The 21,816-nt window shown below is 39.6% G+C and overlaps 1 protein-coding gene across 1 annotated transcript in view; it reads right to left on the reverse strand.

Annotated features, from left to right (window-relative positions):
• Positions 1-21,816, reverse strand: part of MINDY3 (MINDY lysine 48 deubiquitinase 3) — an 80,885-nt gene that overhangs the window by 58,122 nt on the left and 947 nt on the right. Inside the window, exons 2-10 of the mRNA XM_072413423.1 lie at positions 18,352-18,564; positions 17,002-17,081; positions 16,614-16,674; positions 15,766-15,933; positions 11,833-11,884; positions 7,589-7,703; positions 7,030-7,037; positions 4,486-4,565; positions 2,027-2,097 (exon numbers count right to left, since the gene is read on the reverse strand). Of these exons, the coding sequence (XP_072269524.1) occupies positions 2,027-2,097; positions 4,486-4,565; positions 7,030-7,037; positions 7,589-7,703; positions 11,833-11,884; positions 15,766-15,933; positions 16,614-16,674; positions 17,002-17,081; positions 18,352-18,445 (729 nt within the window). The 5' untranslated portion in view covers positions 18,446-18,564. The remainder of the gene's footprint in view (positions 1-2,026; positions 2,098-4,485; positions 4,566-7,029; positions 7,038-7,588; positions 7,704-11,832; positions 11,885-15,765; positions 15,934-16,613; positions 16,675-17,001; positions 17,082-18,351; positions 18,565-21,816) is intronic.

The raw sequence follows: 21,816 nt of genomic DNA on the forward strand, positions 1-21,816 counted from the left end.
ATAAAAAATGAAAAGTAGAAGAATGAAAAATAAAATAAATAGAAAAAGATATAGGAAAATGATGTTGACAGCTCAAAGTGCTTTCTTTTTACATGTATCTTTATGTTTCAGAAATAATATCAACAGTTAAAATACAGACCTCCCAATAGAGATCAATTGTTTTAATGTGTTGTGTGTGCACGTGTGCGTTTCAGAATTAATTAACAAGAAAACTAACAGAACTAATAAAGGGAATGGAGAAGCTCAGCTATTAAGAGCTGAACTGAATTTATTCTCCCTTGAAAAGAGACATATAAAAGGGGATATGATCATCCTGTAAAAATTTATAAATAGTCCATATCCCTTCCTGATTATTCACTTTAAGATTGTTACAAAGAACAACAGGGTTCTCTATGCGTCTGGAGAGGTTTAGGCTCCCGATAAGGAAGGGATTCTTCACTGTAAAGTCTGTGAAAATGTGGAATCGGCTCCCTTAGGATGTTGTTTCAGCAACTACTATAGATGGATGATTTCTAGAAGCACAGAATATAACTGGTTATTAAAGCTTTAAAGAAACAGAAACAGTTGATCCAGGGAACATCTTATTGTGTCAGGGAATCAGGAAGGATTTTTTACCCTGATGGAGCAAATTGTATCAGGGTTTTTTTTTTTGCCTTCCTCTGGTCAACTATGTCCATAAGGTTTTTTATCTGGGATATGTATATTTCCCTAGTGTTTGAACTTGATGAACCTAACTTACTATGTAACTGTGTAATTTATCTAATGACTCTGGATTTAAACTAGACATTTGTATGTGTGGAGTGTATTTTTAGGTCTACACAGACAGGTCCTCACATCTTTTGGAGTTTGCTCATAACATTCACTATTCATTTTTACTGTGTGATGAAGTCTCCCAAGGGATCCCTTTACTGTACAGAGCCACTGAGCTTTACACAGGTCAGACTAATTTTGTAATCCTATTTGTGTATTCAGGAGTTCTGTCTTTATTCCTCCCGGTGCTAAACGATTCATATATTCTGATTTAGAAGCAGAAAGGAAATATAATGTAATGACTTAACCACAAAACTCACACAGGTCCGATACCATTACAAGTCTTCTTATTAACACCTACGCTGGTGCAGAACAGAACAGCAGAGGCTTTGTCTATGTAATATAATATCTGAGAATAAAGCTGTGTGCAATGAAGTCCAAACCAGGAATTCATCACCTGAGAACACAATGTGCTGCTATATTCCAAAACATCTAACAAGCTGATCTGGCCTCTATGGACGCCACTCAGGTCCAGCAGTATAGTTCCTAGACCAGCTGTAGGTACAATTGTCTTCACTGCAAAAAAAGCATTGTATATCAGCTGTAATCCAGCATACCTAACATGTTAATATTGAAAAGTGGAACACTTCTCTACAGCAGGGACCCAGGGTAGCTTTGGGGGGCGTTACTTGCCATACAGACTAGACATTGGTCTGTCGTCCTGTACAGAAGTAATGGATCCCAGTAAAGTCATACAAGAATCTGCGCTCACAAAACCAACCAGTCCCTGTTACATAAAATTAGAATTTGCACTGGTTGTCTATTGAGGAATGTCACAATATATCTGACCAGTATGTGAAATAAAAACAAATCATGAATAATTAAACCCAAGCAATGTTAACCAACCTCAATAAGAAGGAAATGGAAAAGAGATTGAGATAACATGCTAGAACTAACCTCAAGTGTTATATTACTATCATTTACCCCTATAAATAATCATTTTAGGTTGGTGATTGGTAGAACTGGTGCCAAGTAAAGTAGACAGAGAGAAGGGTGCCCATGTGCTCTAAAACCCCAAGTGGTATGTATGCCATGACATAATTTTAGAACATATATGTTGCACCAAATCCATTATTACATTCTTCTCCTTGATGGAGACAATTATAGAAATGGTGCATTGAATAATTGTGTCATCAGGTTAGCAGTTACATAATTCATAGGCAATATTACAGTGGGTTTATGTGTACAAGTCAGTGGGATGGAGGAGGGTCCTTACCTTGCAGTATCGAAGGGACTCCATCAGTGTGAGGAAACCAACATGTGCCTGACTGTGAATACCAAGCACCTCTGATGAGGAAAAAGAAAGAAGGCAGTGGAATATTTGGAACGTACAAAATACCTTTTTTAAAATGAACAGTATGAGTCCAGGCTGGAGAAATATATTGAAACCATTCTGTAAAATCTTAACATTTTACATTAACTTTAAAGCTGAACCCAGGCAGATATAGAAAAAAAAATGACTGCAGCTCTGTTACCTCTAATATATGACAAAGTATTTTTTTACCAGTGTAAGTAGCTGAATACGATTGTGGTCCCCATACAGCAGGGCTGGAGTGAATTTTGGGGGTTATGTGACAACACTGCGCCCCCTAGTGCCTGACATCAGCTGACACCAGATAAGGAGATGTTCATGCTGGTGGTGCAGAATGAAGAGGTTGGAAGGATAACAAAAGTGAATATCAGCCTTGCAAAGGCTTAGACTCCTTGTTCCTAATGAACAAGGCTGAAAGGTCTCTGTCTTCCAATGCAAACAAAAAAATGAATTTCCACCCATCATAAAGCACCTTTTATATGTTTGAAGAGATATTAAAGTGTCTCTGTGTTCGCCCTATGCAGTTAGTGGTTAGCACTCTGGCCTTTGCAGCACTGGCTTCCCAGGTTCAAATCTCAGCCAGGACTATCTGTATGGAGTTTGCAGGTTCTCCCCATGTTTGCGGGGTTTCCTTTGGGTACTCTGGTTTCCTCCCACATCCCAAAAACATGCAGTTAGGTAATTGGCTTCCCCCCAAAAACAAGACTGTAGTAAAGAGTACCATACATACATAGGGACATTAGATTGTGAGCTCCTTTGAGGGACAGCTAGTCACATGACTATGGACTAAGTAAAGCGCTGGGTAATATGTCGGCGCTATATAAATACTATGTAGTAATAATAATATTAATAATGATAGTAAGAGATAAATAAAGTGCTGGAAAACGTATTTTTAAGCCCTGGATTTCTGCTGCTCAGGATGCAGCCTGTGAAGATTTCAGGATTTAGCCTAAAAATGCCCCCCTCCCCTCCTGCTCTGTTCTGCGTAAACTAATGACAGGACCAAGAGTAAGCCAAGTGACTTCTTAGAGGATAAAAGAGATAACAATGTACACAAACTTTTATCTCCTCCATCTTTTCCTGGAATATTACACACAAACCTCATTAGAACATAAAAGAAAGAACCTTTTAATAATTGTAAATAGAAGCGGTGAAAAACGGCCTAAAGGGGAAAAAAAGGATTTCTCTTGTTTTGCAGACCTATAAAGGGCTCGGAGAGGTTAGCCAGCTCTGGAACAAAGCGACATGTTTCTTCATTGGAAATGTTCATCACAGAATAAAAAAAAGAACAGGACGTGACTGACACCTACTGGTGGGATCAGCACATGACATAGAGACATTTTCCTATTAAATTTCTCTAAATTTTTCCTAATAAATTTATTCTTAGCTATCCACATGGTCCAAAGAAGGTCCCCAATCTTTTGGAGCTCACGGACCACTAATCTCACAGACTCTGAACCGCACATGCCCAGGGAGCTGGGTGTCACTCACAGTTGAAGAAATTTCCCCCCACAGTGACATGATGCCAGAACCTGCCTCCATAGACACAACCCGCCCACCACCCCCAGCCTGGGATCTGCACTAGGGACTGCGGCCGCCCCCCCCACAGCAAAGTCCTTCTCCTGACCCCGCTGGGGATGCCCTGGCCAGAGCCAGGGGTCACCTGACAGACAGGGTTGGGGACCCCTGGTCCAAAGGGCTTTGTAACCCCGTCATAGTGTCTATGCTGACCTTAGCCACTATTGAAAGTGCCTACAATTTGTGCATCAAAAGTGGAGCATTGGAAACAAGTCTGAAAAAGGTTTTAGATAATGAATTTTACAATCTGATTTCCAAAGCCCTTACTGAAGGTATCCTAGAAAAAGAAGCTTTTGACTTTACAAACAACAAAGACCAAAGATTACCAACATTTTATGTTTTTCCAAAGTGCATAAGGATCTAAAAAACCCATGTCCCATTGTGTATAGGATTAAACGTATTACTTCCAATGCTAGCCAGTTAGTAGATGACGATCTTAGTCATTTTGTCCTTGATTTACCATCTTTCCTAAAGGACACATTTGATTTGTTGAAAGTAATTGAGGATCTGACTCTACCTGAGGGGGCCCTATGACTATATCATAGAGGCTTTATACTCCAGTATCCATCATTCAAAAGCTGGAAGTAGTGAAAACTTTTTTTTTTTTTTTTAAATGAGTCAGATTCCCTGGAAATGTAATGATTTTGTTATTTCCCTTTTGAAATATATTCTGGAATGTGTTCACTTTTGATGAGAAAACAATCAGAAACAATCATCTAATCTCTATTTGCTTCTTCAGGGCACAATACATAATTCAGTGAAACATAAACAAGATGGACACTTACTCATCCCTGAACATTCCCGGTCTCCGTCCCACACATTGGAAACTGCATGTCCTGTCAGCAGAAGATTAATCAAACTTTGGCTACAAAAGAAAAAAAACAAGTAACACAAAGTAAGCCTGGAATAAGTAGATTATAGTAAAAGTGTTATACACACTATACAGTATACAAGTCCCACTATACAGTACAATAGACATTGGAAGGAATAGGATTTCAACAGGACAAAACAATGTAGATTTTCATGTGCACAGTTAACCTTGCTCAAATCTTCTAAGCAGGATCACTTTAATTCTGCCCTAACCATCCACAAATGAACATACTCTTCCTTTCCATTGCTACCCTATAACTCCGTTCAGCTGCAGGCAGCAAATGGCTCATTCCCATTCACTTGGTAAGACACTGGTACTCCATGGGTTTCGTTAGCTTAGGTCCATCAGGCTGTCACATGTCATATGAAGTGTGACAGCTGCTGCGCTGTCAGATTTCTGGCATTACATACCATAGAGTATGTATAACAAGATCAGCTGACAGAAGCCTACACTTAAAGAGCCTCTCCAAGCAAAAATAAAAAAAAAACTTCTATTTATAATGCCCCATATTAATATGTAGGATTCAATTCAATTGCAAGTCCACTGATTTTGCCAATTCTTAGATAATCAATCTCTTTTCTCTGTTCGGCTGACAACACCATGTGGTCACCACTGAAATTCATCGAACCTCAGCATTGGCACTTCACTCTTCCCCTTGCACAATTTGCTTGCTCTGTAACATTGTATGCTGGACACGCTGATGCTCAAACCTATTCATTCAGTAGAAAGCTTGGACAATGCCAAGCTGCATGGAATACTGAAAAGTGTAATAGGTTCTAGATCAGCCCCGATTGTTAGAATGGCGCAGCTAAAGTCCACAATCACTGTCAGCAGAATGAGGGAACAGAGAATGAAGGGTCTGCCGTCATGTGACTGTATGTAAATTATTATAATAAGAACTATTGATACAAATGATACAGGTGGCTCAGTGGTTAACACTCTGGCCTTTGCAGCATTAGGCCCCTGGTTTGAATCTCGGCCGGGACTCCAGGTGTTTGTGTGGGTTTCCTCCGGGTACTCAAGATTCCTCCCACATTCTAAACACATGCAGTTAGTGCTATACCAAACCCTCAGGCCAGTATGGTAAGAAAAAGATTAACACTCAGAAGATAAGATTGTGCCTCTGGCTGAAACCGAACTGGAGACTCCACTACTGTAAGGTCACAACCGATAAACGCTAAGCTTTGCAACCATCAAGGACAGCAATAACTACAGATATTTAGCTGTAGTAGACAAAATATCAGAATAATCTGTTATCTGAGAGTGAAGGATTGACACCTGGTCATAAAGCTGATCTACAGCTATTCAGCTAAATACAGTTGAAGTTTATCTCTAGGCAAAACCTTGTTTTGGATAGAGTAGGGAAAGGTTAGATATTTTGTCAAGTATTAAATGCTGCCTGAGCCCCCATTTGGGATATTAACCCTTTTATTGTACTGGTGGCCATTGTTCAGAAAGTCATATTTGTTCCAGGGACGATCATCAATTCCCCTCACTCTGTAATTTTCAGAAATTTCCTCAATGCTACTCAATGCTACAAAAATAAAAAAGCTTAGGGCTCTATTTAAAAAACAGGGAATCTGACATCCCCTCGTGGAAATCTTCCAGGTTCATGTTTTTCCATGGCAGTATTTGATTCTCACCAGGGAATGTTTGAGGGAATATCAGATTCCCTGTTTCCTAAATAGAGTCCTAGGAATTTGTAAATCTGTGCAGCCAGTTTTTCAAAGCCAAGTCAAACCTGCTACAAAGCACAGCCAGATCCTTAATACTAGCGGTGTAACATGTTAAATACAAACTCCCCCTATATTCACATAACAGTGTTCTGGCATAGTAATTGGCTGCTCAAATACTCAATGTGGAGCAGTAGGGGAATGTCACATATTCCCCCAAACCTGAATGTTATTATTGCTGCAGTATAAGAGAATAGAAGGCTGTTTGCACAGCTTCCTGTGAAGCCTATCTATTACACTTTTTAGAAAAGAAAAATGCAGAAATAGAAACATATCCAGACCCTGCTGCAAAGGACTAGTTCAATGTTTCTTACCTAGGATTTGGTGGAACCCTAGAATTCCTCCAGAGGTTCTTAGGGGTTCCTTGATCAATCTGTATCTCTCAGGTCAGTTTTACTAACACCAAAGATCTTTTTGGCTATCTGTGACTAAGGGTGACATTCTTCCCATTGGCCAGCAATGTCAAAGGAATTATTCCCACTGACCCCCACGCTAAATAATTAGGTGAGTTTTCTTTTTTTATCTTCTGAAAATTGTTATTGACACTCACCACTAGATTGGACACTGTTAGATCATGTAAATGAGGAATGGACAAATCTAATTTCTCCATTACCACTTGCTGGTTAATCTATATGTAAATAAACTGCTGTACCCCCTATTGATCTTCTCCTTCTTAAAATGTAAGCAAACTGAATATTTTCCCACTGTTTCAATCAGTTATCTACCTGAAAACCTGTTGGTAACATCCTAAAACCTCAGCTCCACAAGAAAACATATCTTATCGGACAAGCACACAATAAACCTAGGTGATTCAGCCACTGGCCATGTCCTTGCTTTTTGTCTCAAGGCTTCTAGATATTGACCTGACTTTGTCATTGCTATAGTTCTTCTTTCCTCCCAATCCATTTAGGTTGAGGGTTCTTTGCTTACCAGTTGTTTAAACTGCTATGTTTTGTTAGGTATTGGGCCTAACTTATAAAAGCTATCCAAGGCTGGAGAGGATACACTTTCTTTCTGGGTGATCCAGCAAACCTGGAACGGATCTGGTCCAGGATTATTAACATTTGCTAACAAATAGCAAATAACTTTTAGGAAATACATTCCAGGTTTGCTGTATCACCCAGCTGTGGAGAGCTTTAATAAATCAGGCCTATTGTGTGTATTACTAACTGTTATGTTGTTTACAGCCACTGTTTTTGTACCTATTTTTGTTTCTTAATTTGCACAGAGCCACAGAAGATGAAACCTGCATGCACATATAAAATGGCAAACCACTAAACATACCTTAGTGAGAATGACGGAGTACAGGAAGAGCAGCACGCCAAACTTGTTCCGCCAAGTTAAATATTCATCACATAAAAATCCTTTCAGCTCACTAAAGTTTCGAAAAGTTCTTTTTCTGGAGAAAAGCAACATAAACAGACACGTTGTTCAAGCTTCCATTGATGGCTTTTCACATAACATATTCAACAATTTAAGACCATGCAATGCATATATTGTGCATTGCAATCTACTTGTTGGGTAGATTTGTATCCAGAAATTTATCTGTGAAGGTAAATTCAGATATCACTTATTCAGATTATGGGATACCTTGCTGTAACTAGTCACATTGATTTATTCTGTAATATTGAGGGATTTAGAATGTTTATTCAAATGTTAGAGATGAGGAAGCTACTTGAATGAGTAGCTAAACATAGTCAATGCTACAGAAAAAAATAAATATGAGTGTGACCAATGCAATAAGTTTTTTTGTTGTTGTTCTACCAGTCCACAAAACTGCTTTTTGTTTGCTGATCCAGGAACACACCTGCTTGTGAGGTTGGAATACTCTGCTCTATGATTTTCACATACAGAATCAATAAAGAAATTACTTCCAATAGATTCAATTCTGCTTTTATGATTTTTATAGGATCAAGGAAGGAGAGTGAAGTAGTTAAACAACACAAGCTGCACTCCTACTGATCATTTGCGATATGCTACCACTGTGTACCTACTGTTTCTGTATATAGGTTCTTGCTGACCTCCTCTGATCCTGTACACTTCAGCGGTCCCCAACCTGTGCTCCATGACTCTGGCCAGTGCACCCCCCAGCGGGATCAAGAGAAGGACCCCGCTTTGGGGGGGGGCGCACCGGCCAGAGCCGCATACTATGTCTCTGATATGCATCGCAGGCCCGGGGCGGTGGGCGAGTTGTGTCTCTGAACAGGCTCAGACCGCATGCAGGGTCAGCATTGGTTGAAGGAAAACCTGGCAATCCTGGGTTTCCTTGCTTGTGCTGGGTATAAATGAACTTGCCTAACAAAATCCCGGTAGTGCCAATTAGGACCACTGAAGATTATTTTTAAGGAAAAGAACCGAAGGAAGATGGCAGCGCCCTGCGATGGAATGGGGATAGATGGTTAGTGCGGGTTTAGTTCCCCTTTAACTCTTTTTTTTACTGGGGGCCCCTTTTGAACTGTAAAACTTAGTGACTCAGCTACTTTAAAAAATGAAAAATCTGTTACAGTTACAAGCCAAAAGAAATCATTGTGAAAAGATTTATCTCTGCTATTAATCCATGCCATGTTCATTTTGAGTTTGATACTGGAGCTTGATAAATATCCACCCAGCTGTGAATTATCTCAGCTGTGGAGGTCTATAAAATGTATACACATTCCTTCCTAATCACCCCAAGAATGCCATGAATGGCTCATTTAAGAGAAAATAAATTTTGCAATTGAATCTCCTCGATGGGAAAAGAAGTAATTATTGACTAGCCTAATTTATAGGGTGTAATGATGTACAGATGGGAAGACTACATTTTATGCAGCCGACCATTAAATGGAATACAAGTGAAGCATACAAGTTGTGCACTGCTATGGCTACCATCATTTAAAAATATTTTAGACGCGTGATAAGTGTGAATGAGGCATTGGGGAGTCTATATAAAAAAATTTTACAGCAGCCCTCCGGAAAGCAGAATTTTGGAATCATTCTTTTTGCTGGATGTAAATTTTAAAGAGACCCCGTCACCAAACCATTCAATCTGATGTGATTATACGGATAACTAACATTGTATGCTTGTACTCTGTATAAACACCCCTTGCAGACATGAAAAAGCCCTGAGAATGCTGCCACCATCATGGATGTGGCATTAGCATCACCAGCAGACCCAGAGTTGTCAATCAAGCGACAATCCTTCACCTCTTTCACAGGAAGTACATAGAGGTTGTGTACAGAGTAATAACACACTCCCAGGGCAAGAGGCAGCTATGATATGCAAGAAGGAAGGGCGCTGTGCAAGGGAATTGACTCCTTCTGAAGTAGTTACTCCAGACTGCTATTGCTGACCTTTCCTCACAAAGCAGTCAAAAATGTCTGTATACAAAGGTTAGCACTCTTGCTTTTGTAACACTGGGTCCCAGGTTTGAATCTCGGCCAGGGCATATCTGCATGGAGTTTGCAGGTTCTCCCTGCGTTAGCGTGGGTTTCCTCCAGGTACTCCGGTTTTCTCTCACTTTCCAAAAACATGCAGTTAGGTTAATTGGCTTCCCCTAAAATTGACCTTAGATTGTGGTAATGACATATGACTATGATATGGACATTAGATTGTGAGCTCTTTGAGGGACAGCTAGTGACATGACTATGGACTTGTACTGCGCTGCGTAATATGTTGGCACTATATAAATACTGTGTAACAATAGTAATAGTATTTTAAGATCACACTGACACACTGTCCTATTCTATGTCAACACAAGATAAAAAGGGTTTTAGGCTCATAGGTGAGTACTCATGAGAGGCTAGATGTATGACTACTGAAAAGGCGCATCTGTCTGTGCCAGTCTTTTGGTTGTCTGCCAGTCTAACTTTACAGAACTGGCATAATGATGTGCCTAAAGCATAGCAATAATAATAAAATCTGACTTCAAGAAGAAGCTGTAGGTGGGTGGCAGCCCCTGTATTTTGACCCAACTTTTCAGTTGATCACAATGTCCCCACCATAGTTATAGGTCATTTTATATAGTCTCATCAAAAGTCCCATTTTTGGGGGAAACAAAAAATCCTAACTGCATGTTTTTGGACTGTGGGAGGACACTAGAGTACCCGGAGAAAACCCACATAAACTTGGGGAGAACCTCTAAACTCCATGTAAATAGTATGCTGTCCAAGATTTGAACCTAGGACTTGCTGCCCAGTGCTACTATAAAACATAAGTAATATAAATACAAACAATAGAGGATAAGGGAAGCTTTATATATTTCCTGTTGTCCTCCCAACAAAGCCATATATAGTATTGTCAGTCCACAATCTCGAAAGGCTGCAGCTGGAGACACAGCCCTGTACAAAGCATTGGTCAGACAACATCTGGGATATACAGTCCAGTTTTGGGCACCAGATCACAAAAAGGACATTGTGGAATTGGAGAGAATGCAGAGAAGGGCAACTAAACTAATAAAAGGAATGGAGGAGCTCAGCTATGAGGAGAGATTAGCTGAACTGAATCTATTCTCCCTTGAGAGGAGACGTATAAGGGGGGATATGATCACCTTGTATAAATTTATAAATGGTCCATATAGAGAACTCTCTTCCCAATTATTCACTTTGAGATCATTACAAAGAACAAGAGGGAACTCTTTGCATCTGGAGGATAGGAAGTTTAATCTCCGGATAAGGAAGGGATTCTTTACTGTAAGGTCTGTGAAAATGTGGAATCGGCTCCCTCAGGAAGTAGTTTCAGCAACTACTATAGATTGCTTTAGGAAAAAGCTGGATAATTTCTAGAAGCACAGAAAATACCTGGGGATTAAGGATTTAAAGTAAAAATAACACTGTTGATCCAGGGAACATCCGATTGCCTCATCATGGAATCAGGAAGGAACTTTTTTCCCCTGTTGAAGCAAATTGTACCAGGGGTTTTTTGCCTTCATCTGGGCCAACTATGTCTATAGGGTTTTATATCTGGGATATGTTTATTTCCCTAGTGGTTGAACTTGATCGACTTATGTCTTTTTTCAACCTAACCTACTATGTAACTATGTAAATGGGTGTATATACACATATGTATTAAATAGGAAGTATAGAAAAGTATAAATAAGTAGAGTTTGGCCCAACTTCCAGGCGAAAGTCAAATGTTAGCAGTACACAGCAATACATAAAATCCTTTCAAACCAGTTGGTTGTCTCATCAGAGGACTGTAAAACGGTACGTGGCTTTGATGTGGAAGGCGAAGAAGGGCAACTGAGGACTTAAAAGAAAATAAAATCTTATCCTATTTAAAGGCAGTTATGTCTCAAAATCATAAAACCAAATTGATATTAATGTAAACAAGCATTAATAATAAAACTTTAAAAATAAACATTCTGCAGCACAAAAAAACAGTGAAAACATTTGCATTTAAGAAGATCGTCCATGGCTGTTTGAGAACTCCAATTCTTGAATGGTGTCAGATATGCTGGGATTTGTAATCCAACAGCAATAGACGATCTCTACAATGGGTGCTTAAAAACATAAATGTGTTGAACCCAGTTGAATGGGGTTATGTTACTTACTGAATTAACGCATGAAATCTTTCAAAGCCAAGCTCCTCTGCAGCCAACGCAGCTACACATAAAAGACACTTTTCAGCACTACACAGCAATAAAATATACACAAGAACAAACTACAAGCCATCCATCAAAGTTATTTTAATAAAAAATGTGAGATGTGATAAACATTTAAAGCAAAATGCGTAATCATAAAAAAACAAAAAAAAAATCTTATTGAAATTAAAGAGTGTTCCATAGAAAAAAATAAAGAGGCGACCACTGCTGATCTCCTTCTGGAAATTCTGATTATGTGGATTAATCTGATCGAAACCTAAATACAAGCTAAATGTACTATATTGAATCTTATCAGTCATGATGTGGTGTGGTGGCTACTTCCCTCCCACCCTCCTAATTTATACCTGCCACTAACAACCCCCATGTCCTAGGGTGACAACGCTCAATTATTTATTGTATTTATAAAGGAGCAGTGTTGCCACACTAGGACAGGACTATAAAGATCAACAATCGCAGTCTTTATTTTTCTCTCAGATGTTCTTTACAATTTGATTGCTGCTTCTGTCCTCTCTGGTTATACCAATACACAAATTTGTTCAGCATTTCAATATTTTGACAGTAACATATAGCTGCAATTGGAATTCTTAAGCTACGTACACGTCAGATGATTCTCGTCCAAAACCAGCCCTGAGACAATTAACTTGTGTGTGTACTGCACTCGTCCGACATCGTTCATAGATCCACAAACATTCCTAATAGAAGTGAAGGGTAGAGAGCACAGTGGGGTGCTGCTCTGTCGTTCTCCCCCCTCTCCTCTCCATAGAGCAGAATGGCGCTGTATGTACAGCGATCGTTCACTCTTTTGTAATTGGAAAGGATTGTGAAAGATCCTTTCCAACAACAATTATTAAACGTGTGTACACAGCCTAATGCGAACAAATAAGCACTGTACAAACAGCGCCATTCAGTGCTATGGAAAAGGGAGAGAATAGAGCAAGCAAGTTTTGCTACAGGAAGCTCCTGCAATGAGACAAAATTTCACTCTGGATAACTGCACGGATCAACAGGACATGCAAAAAACTACTAATGCCCCTCTGTTTATTTTCTTATCTAAGTTTAGCTATTAGGAGATTCCTCCATCATCCTGGATAGGTGATCGGGGAACAGGTAGGTGATAGGGGAATGTTCTGCCCCTCTCAATCCTTCAATCCCATTTCACCTTAGAAACAAATTCAAGCTCCTGTGCCTTGCCTTCAAATCCCTCCACAGTTCCTGTCCCACTTACCTTTCTGACCTGGTATAAAAATACTCCCCCTAACCGCTTTCTTCGCTCCTCCAATGATCTACTAATGACTTCCTCACTCATAACCTCATCACATGCACGCCTCCAAGACTGTTCTAGAGCTGCCCCGACTCTCCGGAATAGTCTTCCTCCTCCTATTATGCTTCCTCCTACTTATTGCTCATTTCAAAGAGCTCTCAAAACAAATCTTTTCAAACTCACCTACTACTCACCCACCATTCTATATCCCTCTCTCCTATTGTATGCTACATCCACCCTAGATTGTAAGCTCTTCAGGGCAGGGTCCTCCCCTCCTCCTGTGCTGTGATTTACAACCCCTATTTAATGTACATCTCTGCATAATTTGGCACTGTATAAATCCTGTTTAATATTAATAATAATGTTTACAGCACATGATTTTACTTCTGTAACAGATTCATATATTGCTAATTATGAGGTGCAAGAAAAGGGTATTTAAAAAAAAAAAAAAAAAAAAGAGGTCAGAAGCAACAGTCATTTTCAAATCCTACAAATGCTCTAAATATATACATCTATTTCCATGTCATTACAAGAAATGTTGTGATTTAATATTTGCATGTCACAAAGCAAAACACGTGCACAAAACAGTTACTGAACTGGTATGGGCTTTCTGAAAATGTCCTATGTGAGCTGTATCCCGAGAAATCAGTCATGTGTGGATACAATATGTGTGATGTATATACGGGTAAAACAAATAAAAATATGTTGTACTCCTTCCAGAAAGTAAACCTGCTACTAATATAAAAAAACTGAAGTAACATTAGCAGTGACCAGATTAGTCTAGAACTGAACTTTTGCACTTTTTAAAGCTGTCGTACACCAAGGCCCAAACTTAGTTGACCCCCTGTGATGTCCCCAACTTCTAGTAACAGCCTTTCACAACCTATTTACTCTGGAGGAACCCTTGAACAGATTTTAGGATCTTAAGGAACCCCCACTAAAATGATGTCAATGGTTCACCGTACATAAGAATATTTGGAGAAAATACAGGCAGCAATATTTTCAGCGCCTCTTAAGTCAGTAGAAATGTTGTCCCTTATATTGGTGGTCCGTGGGGAAAAAAGACTCAAGTGAAGAACAGTTCAATACATTAATGGATAGTTAGAGAAAGATCCCTCTCACACTGGTGGTTAGTTGGAGAAAGTCCCCTCAGATGGATGGTTAGTGGAAAAGATCCCCCTTACGGTAATGGTCAGTAGGCAGAATGTCAATTATATTTGTGGTGCTCACCAACATTGTTGGTCAATTGAAAAATGTCCCCCTTCAAGCCGGTGGTCAATGAAAAAATGTCTTCAGACATTGGTGGTCAATGGGAAAAATGGCCCTTTACAGAAAGGTAAAATAATAATTTGGGTAACCAGAGATGAGAAGAGATGCTCCACTGGATCCATGCCACTGGTTTCGGTCAGTGAAGATGGTTCCAGCCATGTTCACCCAAATGCTGTTCCCTCTGCTATACAATAGGATGCCTCTCAAACGGCTATGTATACATCCATTTCAGCCATCAAGGTACCCTGGTTAAGAAAGGCTGCTCTTCTGCTATACAATGGGATGCCTCTCCATTGCCTACATATACATCCAAATGATAAGTGGCACAGTGGAGAGGAAGCTCAAAAGAGGATGGGAATCATGGATATATACTGTAGTAGGGTTTAAGTATTTCAGGACTACACAAAGGACATCTAGAAATAAAAACCTATATTAGCTGGTACATTGGCTGCATTTCAGTACTAATTTTTCAGGGTCATTTTTTAGTTGAATGAGCTACAAATTCTTATTCAGATAGCACATATATGACAATGAGTAAGGATTAAAAAGGCTCATTTGTAAGCCAAAGGTTGTTAGAGGTTTCTTGAGCAATTTGTGGCTCTAAGATCAGTTTAAGTGACCCCAATTATCTTTTTGGCTATATGTAAGGGTGGCATTCTTCCATATGGCCAGCAATGTGAGGGGGATTCTTCCCACTGACCACCGCACTAATGTACTGTGCACTGTGGATGTAGTATTTATCATTTATTGCTTATTTCTGCTTCTAATAATCATATATATGTTGGCACAACATTTTAGTTACTAGCAATCTGATTATCATAACACCCTTGCAGTAACTGCAAACCTGATTCCACTTACTTGTAATAGGTAAATTTGCATGGTATGTGATTATTAATTATAAAACCACATTAAACCACAATACCAGTATACAACTGCAACCCTACAAACTATATGCAATGTTTTGTTAAAAGTTTGGCTAATCTCCTTATTGCTAGCCCTCCTAGCTCTAGCCATCAAAACAAATATTGTTATACAGTCTTAGGTGGACTATTGAGACATTTCTGTCGTTCACATTGTAGGAAAGCTTTATTCAGGGATATTGTTCCAGCGTGTGTTCTACCACCTAGCTGCACCTAGGAGCAGAACACCTGCAATACTCCCAGGGTAGAATTAGCAGTTCACAGACAAGAAGGTTTGACTTGCTTAAGAGTACATGGCTGCCTTTGATATCTGTAAGGAGAATATGCCTGTGATGTATATTGATCACTGATAATGTGATATATGGATAACTAATAAAAAGGTCATTATGGATGTACAAATTAAGATAGTCACATTTACAATACAATTCTTACTTGGCATTTCTTCAGGCTGGCTGGTTTCTGCAGAAAGCTCCCTTTCGGGCTCTGAAGTGACTTTTCCTTTCTGCCATGTGGCCAGACAGTATGAATTGGCGTTAACTGTGCTGGCCATTTCCAGTATGTCACACAGTGTCTGACATAGGATGTCTTTTTGCTCATCTTCTGCAGACGAAATAATAGAACATGGATAGAAAGTAGTTAACAATATAAAAGCCACCAAAGCACAAAAAGCTATATACACTGAGGCACACTGGTATAGGAAAAAAGATCAACAGTAAACCTGTGCTTTGCCTAGGCAAAACTAAGTAACAGGTTCAGTAAATTCCATCCAACCCTCTAAGCAGCACAACCTGAATTTTTCTTCATTGGCCTGCCAATATATTTGGGTGCCACAACCAAAAGAAGAGTTCCCCTGCAAACGTTGAATAGCCCAACTCTAACGGAGGGCTACAATCCATGTGAAAGTGCAGGTTAATATATGAGCAGATCACAACTCCATCATTGTCCAGTGCATGTATCATCTCTCCATTAATGTCTGACAGGTACATATTCATCAATGAGCCATGCATGGATCAAATCTCCCTTACAGTACCACAGGCAACTTTCATATCCATTGCTGTCCCATGAGAATGTTGCATCTTCATCACTCTTGCATGTGTGAGGTATATCAACACTGATGTCTTACAAGTGAATCACATTCTCTTCTCTTAGGTTTCAATTTCCCAACAAACTGACCATAGGAAAAGGGACTGGCCAAATGCATAACTGGACAACCCAAGTTTTGAAGATCGAATTAAAATCTCCTAAACAAAGTTCATAAAACAAAAAGTTACTTGACTTACCTTGGCACTTTCTCCAGTTAGGCTTCTCAGAAGCAAATAGTTGGTTCTTTAATAAAAAAGCCTACACAAGAAAAGGAATGGTTAGAAGAGAAGACATGTGACAAATCTGAGTCAGCTTCCACCACACCACAGCAACACATGCAATTTTGGAGGAAGAGGAATTAAAAGGGTCTCTTATTACTGAGCATGCAAAGTGCTGTTCAAAGAAAAAAAAGAATTAAGTAAGATTGATTAGAACCCCCCAATACAATTAAATCCCTATATTTTCTCTGTACTGGTTTTCTGTCAGGAGGACTGAAAATAAACACACACTATAGTTTCAGTTTTTGCTCCTTTTTATGATGGAATAGTTGCTGTATGCACTTAATAAATAAAAGCTGGGCTTTACCTGTACAGGTGCAATCACAGCACAAGGGCCTCCTTCAAACTGCTCCAGGGCTGTTGGCTCTGAGTCACTGAAGACAAACCCTGTCAAGGAGAAGAAAGACATGTCACCAGACTTCCAAACTTTACTGATAATCCAGAAAAAAAAAGAGTGGAGGCTGTCATTGCTAACCCCACCTTTCCTAAATACTAGTTCCCTAATGTTGATCATACTGATTGAATGGCTTCAGTCAAAATCACTGACTACAAAGCATTCAGACATCGATCTCTTCTGTTCTGCATGTTTATTCTAGATCTCAAAGTACTGAAGGCACGGACAGCCAGGAAAGTTCAGAATGAGGTAAGTGCGGCCCAGCTGCCCATATTTCATCCCTTATCCAATTATTAACAAATTATGGCACTCTCATTGCACTGAGAGGGTGGATTTAGCTTTCAAGCAGTGACTTACTGGTTCAATATAAACAAACCAGCAATGTAAATGTAAAAGGGCTTTAGGGGCTTTGTGGCAACTGTTACACCACTTGCTTTTCATTGTGGGGGTGCCCAGGTCTGGGAATCAGTAATCAACAAATACAGAGAACAATTCTTTAAGTCCAGCTCTATCCTGCTTGTCCTGATAATTTTAAATTAAATAAGCCTTCAATATTGCTATCAAGTTAGATGCTCTTCAACCTGCAACGAGGGTCTACACACATGTTAATCTTTTGCTTATTTATCTATACTCTTTTACTTTGTAACTTCCTCTTTTAAATAAAACATCACTAGAAGACTATGTTTTCCTTATCAATCACAATTAAACAGTTAAATTCTGATAATAAATAAATTAAAAGGTGTGCAAAGGCCAGAGCTCAATGTTAGGAAATTATGTTTGTATTTGCATAACAGAATCAGACACAGGAAGTCAAAGCACTTATGTGAAACTCAACCATAGTCACTAGTACACTTCATTTATTTTCAAGAGCTTCTAATGTGATCCCCTCTAAGGCTACATACACAGGTTCAATAATTGTCATTGGAAAGGATTTTTCACGATCCTTTCCAAAGACAAAAGACTGAACAAGCGCTGTACATACAGCACCGTTCTGCTCTATGGGGGGAGAACGATGGAGTGGCACCTTGTTGCGCTCTTTCTCTTTCACTTCCATTACGATTGTTTGTGGATCCGCCAAGACAGATCCATGAATGAAATTGGACTAGTGCTGTACAAATGCTAGATTGTCCTCAGATACTAGCCCTTAGTTGATTATTAGATGAGAATCATTTGATGTGTTTACGTAGCCTAAGACACAAGGGCAGGACCATCAGTAGCCAAAGAACATGATGACATATTGATTTCAACAGATAGCATGCTTACCTTGTGTCCAGCGGCTGAATATAGAATCTATCAGGCCTTTTCCATTCTTCTCCCCCCACACCAGATCCACTAATTCTTTATTAGAGTCCGACATGGTCAACCCTTTTGTGTGTCTTCTCTCAATGAGTAAAGATGTTCCAAATGTCCTTCTCTGCTCAACATGTAATCACCTCACCTCTGCCCCAAACAAGAGTGGAAATCGAGCAATAAATTCTGAAAGAGAAAAGAGAAAAAAAAAGTGACATTAGGTGTGGGGAAAGCTAGAGACCTGTTCCTATAGGCTTGAACTAAGTCCAGCTACCATCTACTTCTGCATACACCTGAGCTGTCTTCGCTGGCTAGATTAGATGCCATTACATTACTGCGGCTTTCACTGTACCTTGTCAAAGATCAGTATTTATATAGCGCCAACATATTACGCAGCGCTGTACATTAAATAGTGGTTGCAAATGACAGACAGATACAGACAGTAACACAGGAGGAGGAGAGGACCCTATCCAAAAGAGCATACAATCTAGGAGCTGGGGGAAGTATCACACAATAAGACGGGAGCTATGGAGGGGTGGGAAGTAGTGAGGGTATGGGAGACAGAAGAACACAGGTAAGTGAGGTTAAAGCATTGAGTTTTGAGTGCTCTTTTAAAGGAGCAGAAAGTAGGAGCAAGCTGAATAGGAATACAATTCCAGAGAGTTGGGGCAGCTTTTAAAAGTCTTGGAGCGGTGTGTGTGAGGGGGTTATGAGTGAGGGAGTCATTAGTAGATCATTGGAGGAGTAAAGAGAGTGGCTAGCTGAGTGTAGTTATACCAGGTCAAAAAGGTAAATGAACTGTGTAGGGATTTGAAGGCAAAGCACAGGAGCTTGAATTTGATTCTAAGGTGAAATGGAAGCCAATGAAGCGAACTACAAAGAGATGCAGTGGAAGAGGAGCGGAGGGAAGGATGGATGAGTCTGGCTGCTGCATTCATAATAGATTGTAGAGGAGAGAGTCGGGTTAGTGGAATACCAGAGAGGAGGAGGTTACAGTAGTCCAGACAAGAGATAAGAGCGTGTACAGGGAGTTTGGTGGTCTCAGGGGACAGGCAGGGGCGGTATTTAGAGATTTTGCACAGTTGAAAGTGACAGGACCAGGAAATGTTCTGAAAATAGCATGAAAATATTATAGCACCCTTTCTCATTCTCCCTCAACTCTGATGCAAATAGAGGGTAGCACTTAGAACAAGTTATCAAATATCAAAATGCCTTGATAGTAATTTCAATGAGTAAACTATTTTAGGCAGAGGCAATCTGTATGCAGAAAGTCCGGTATAATGCCAACATGTCATGCTGAACTTTCACAATTAAAAAGAACTGATATCCAAATAATTAAATGGCAAGCCAGTCAGGCTGGAAAGGAAAAGGCTAGAAGATGCTAGATGTCATCCAGCCAAGAAATGAGGATCTATCTGAATTGCTGAATTGGAAGAAGCTCAGAGTGTGCAGTGAAATCAGAGCAAGCTATTTCAGAACATAAGAGTAAACTGTACAATTACACAATAACAGTAAAAGGAAGACCGGAGGGGGGCCCCAACATTCACGTATAAGTCCATATAAACAATATTGTATTAAACAATATTATCAGTAAACAAAAATCACTAAACCAGGAACATACAATTCTAAGACTACATACACATGTGCAATAATTGTCGTTGGAAAGGACGACTGCATGATGCAAGAATGAATGCTGTACATACAGCACCATTCTGGTCTATAGAGAGAGGAGGGGGAGTGGGACGGAGCGGCACCCCTTCACTTGCATTACGATCATTTGTACTCCATCGTCTGTGGATCCGCCAGAAAGGTCGTTCAGACGATGGATGACGAGTGCTGTACAGACGCTAGATTCTCATCCGATATCGGCCCTGAGCCAATTATCGGACGAGAACCATTGCACATGTGTATGTAGCCTAATTCTCAAAGCTTAAATAATGTTTCGTTTCTGTACAAAAATACATCATAGTGAATAATCAAAATGTTTATTGCCCATTAAATATTATGAATACTTAGGCAAACACAATGTCATATGCCTGCAGATCTGACTGAGGTCACTGAGCATGGAATTGAAAGGAAGAATTGTAGGCTGACTAGTTTAACAACTGGAAAAGGCATCAATAATATGCAAAGTGCAACCTGACTCCTTGTTATTGAATGATAAATGATTGAGATTACACCTCTGCACCTTCCTAAATAAACCTATAGGTAAGTCCAGAATAATAGGGCAGCAACATTGCTTCTCTAAGATCATTACATAGTTACAAAGGTCCATCAAGTTCAACCACTAGGGAAATAAACATATCCCAGATATAAAACTCTATCTATTAGATTAGCTCTTCAGGTCAGGGTCCTCTCCTCCTATATCACTGTCTGTATAAGTCTGTCATTTGCAATCCCTATTTAATGTACAGCGCTGCGTAATATGTTGGCGCTATATAAATCCTGTTTAAAAATAATAATAATAATAAGACATAGTTGGTTCAGAGGAAGGCAAAAAACCCTGGTACAATTTGCTTCAACAGGGAAAAAAATTCCTTCCTGATTCCATGAGGCAATCGGATGTTCCCTGGATCAAGTCTCTGTTATCTTTAAAGCCTCAATCCCCAGTTATATTATGTGCTTCTAGAAAACATCCAGCTTTTTCTTAATGCAATCTATAGTAGTTGCTGAAACTACTTCCTGAGGCAGCCGATTCCACATTTTCACCGACCTTACAGTGAAGAATCCCTTCCTTATCTGGAACTTAAACTTCTTTTTCTCCAGACGCAAAGAGTCCCCTCTTGTCTTTTGTAATGATTTTTTAAGTCTTTGCTCCTGGCAATGTGTTAACACACACCTGAATGTTTCAGACCAGCAAACCACCAAAACATCTTTTATAGAGGATGTTGCAGATGATCCATGAATGACATTTATTTAGTTGGCAGCACCTGGCTGATAAGTGATAAGGGTGTACTTAGTTTTCACACACAGTTGATTCTGCATTTTGATTTGGTTTTTGTAAATCAATAATGACACAGTGTAAAATGTCATGTGTTGTTGGTTATCCAAGGTTCCATGTACCTAATATTAGGATCTAAAGGTTTTTTTTTATTAGGTCCTGTTCCACAAAGCCTTAAAAATGAAAGAGGGTGTACTTTCTTTATGTCTATATAGAGGATGGAAAGTAGGGGGGTTCTTTGTCTATATTATAGATGGAGGTGTAGAGGGTATATGTCAATACAGAGGGAATGGAGGGTAAATATAAATGCAGGGGATAGAGGAGAGGAAATGAGAAAGAACGTTCATACTGAGGACATTGGGGGGTATACATCAATAGTGAAGGACGAAGGATTAGGGGGTTACACTTCTATATGGGGGACAGAGGTTCGGGGGGGTATACATCTATACAGGAGACAGAGCTTCGAGTGGTATACAACTATACAGGGGATAGATGAT

Source organism: Pyxicephalus adspersus, chromosome 5 (assembly GCF_032062135.1).
Source record: "Pyxicephalus adspersus chromosome 5, UCB_Pads_2.0, whole genome shotgun sequence".
Classification (NCBI taxonomy): domain Eukaryota; kingdom Metazoa; phylum Chordata; class Amphibia; order Anura; family Pyxicephalidae; genus Pyxicephalus; species Pyxicephalus adspersus.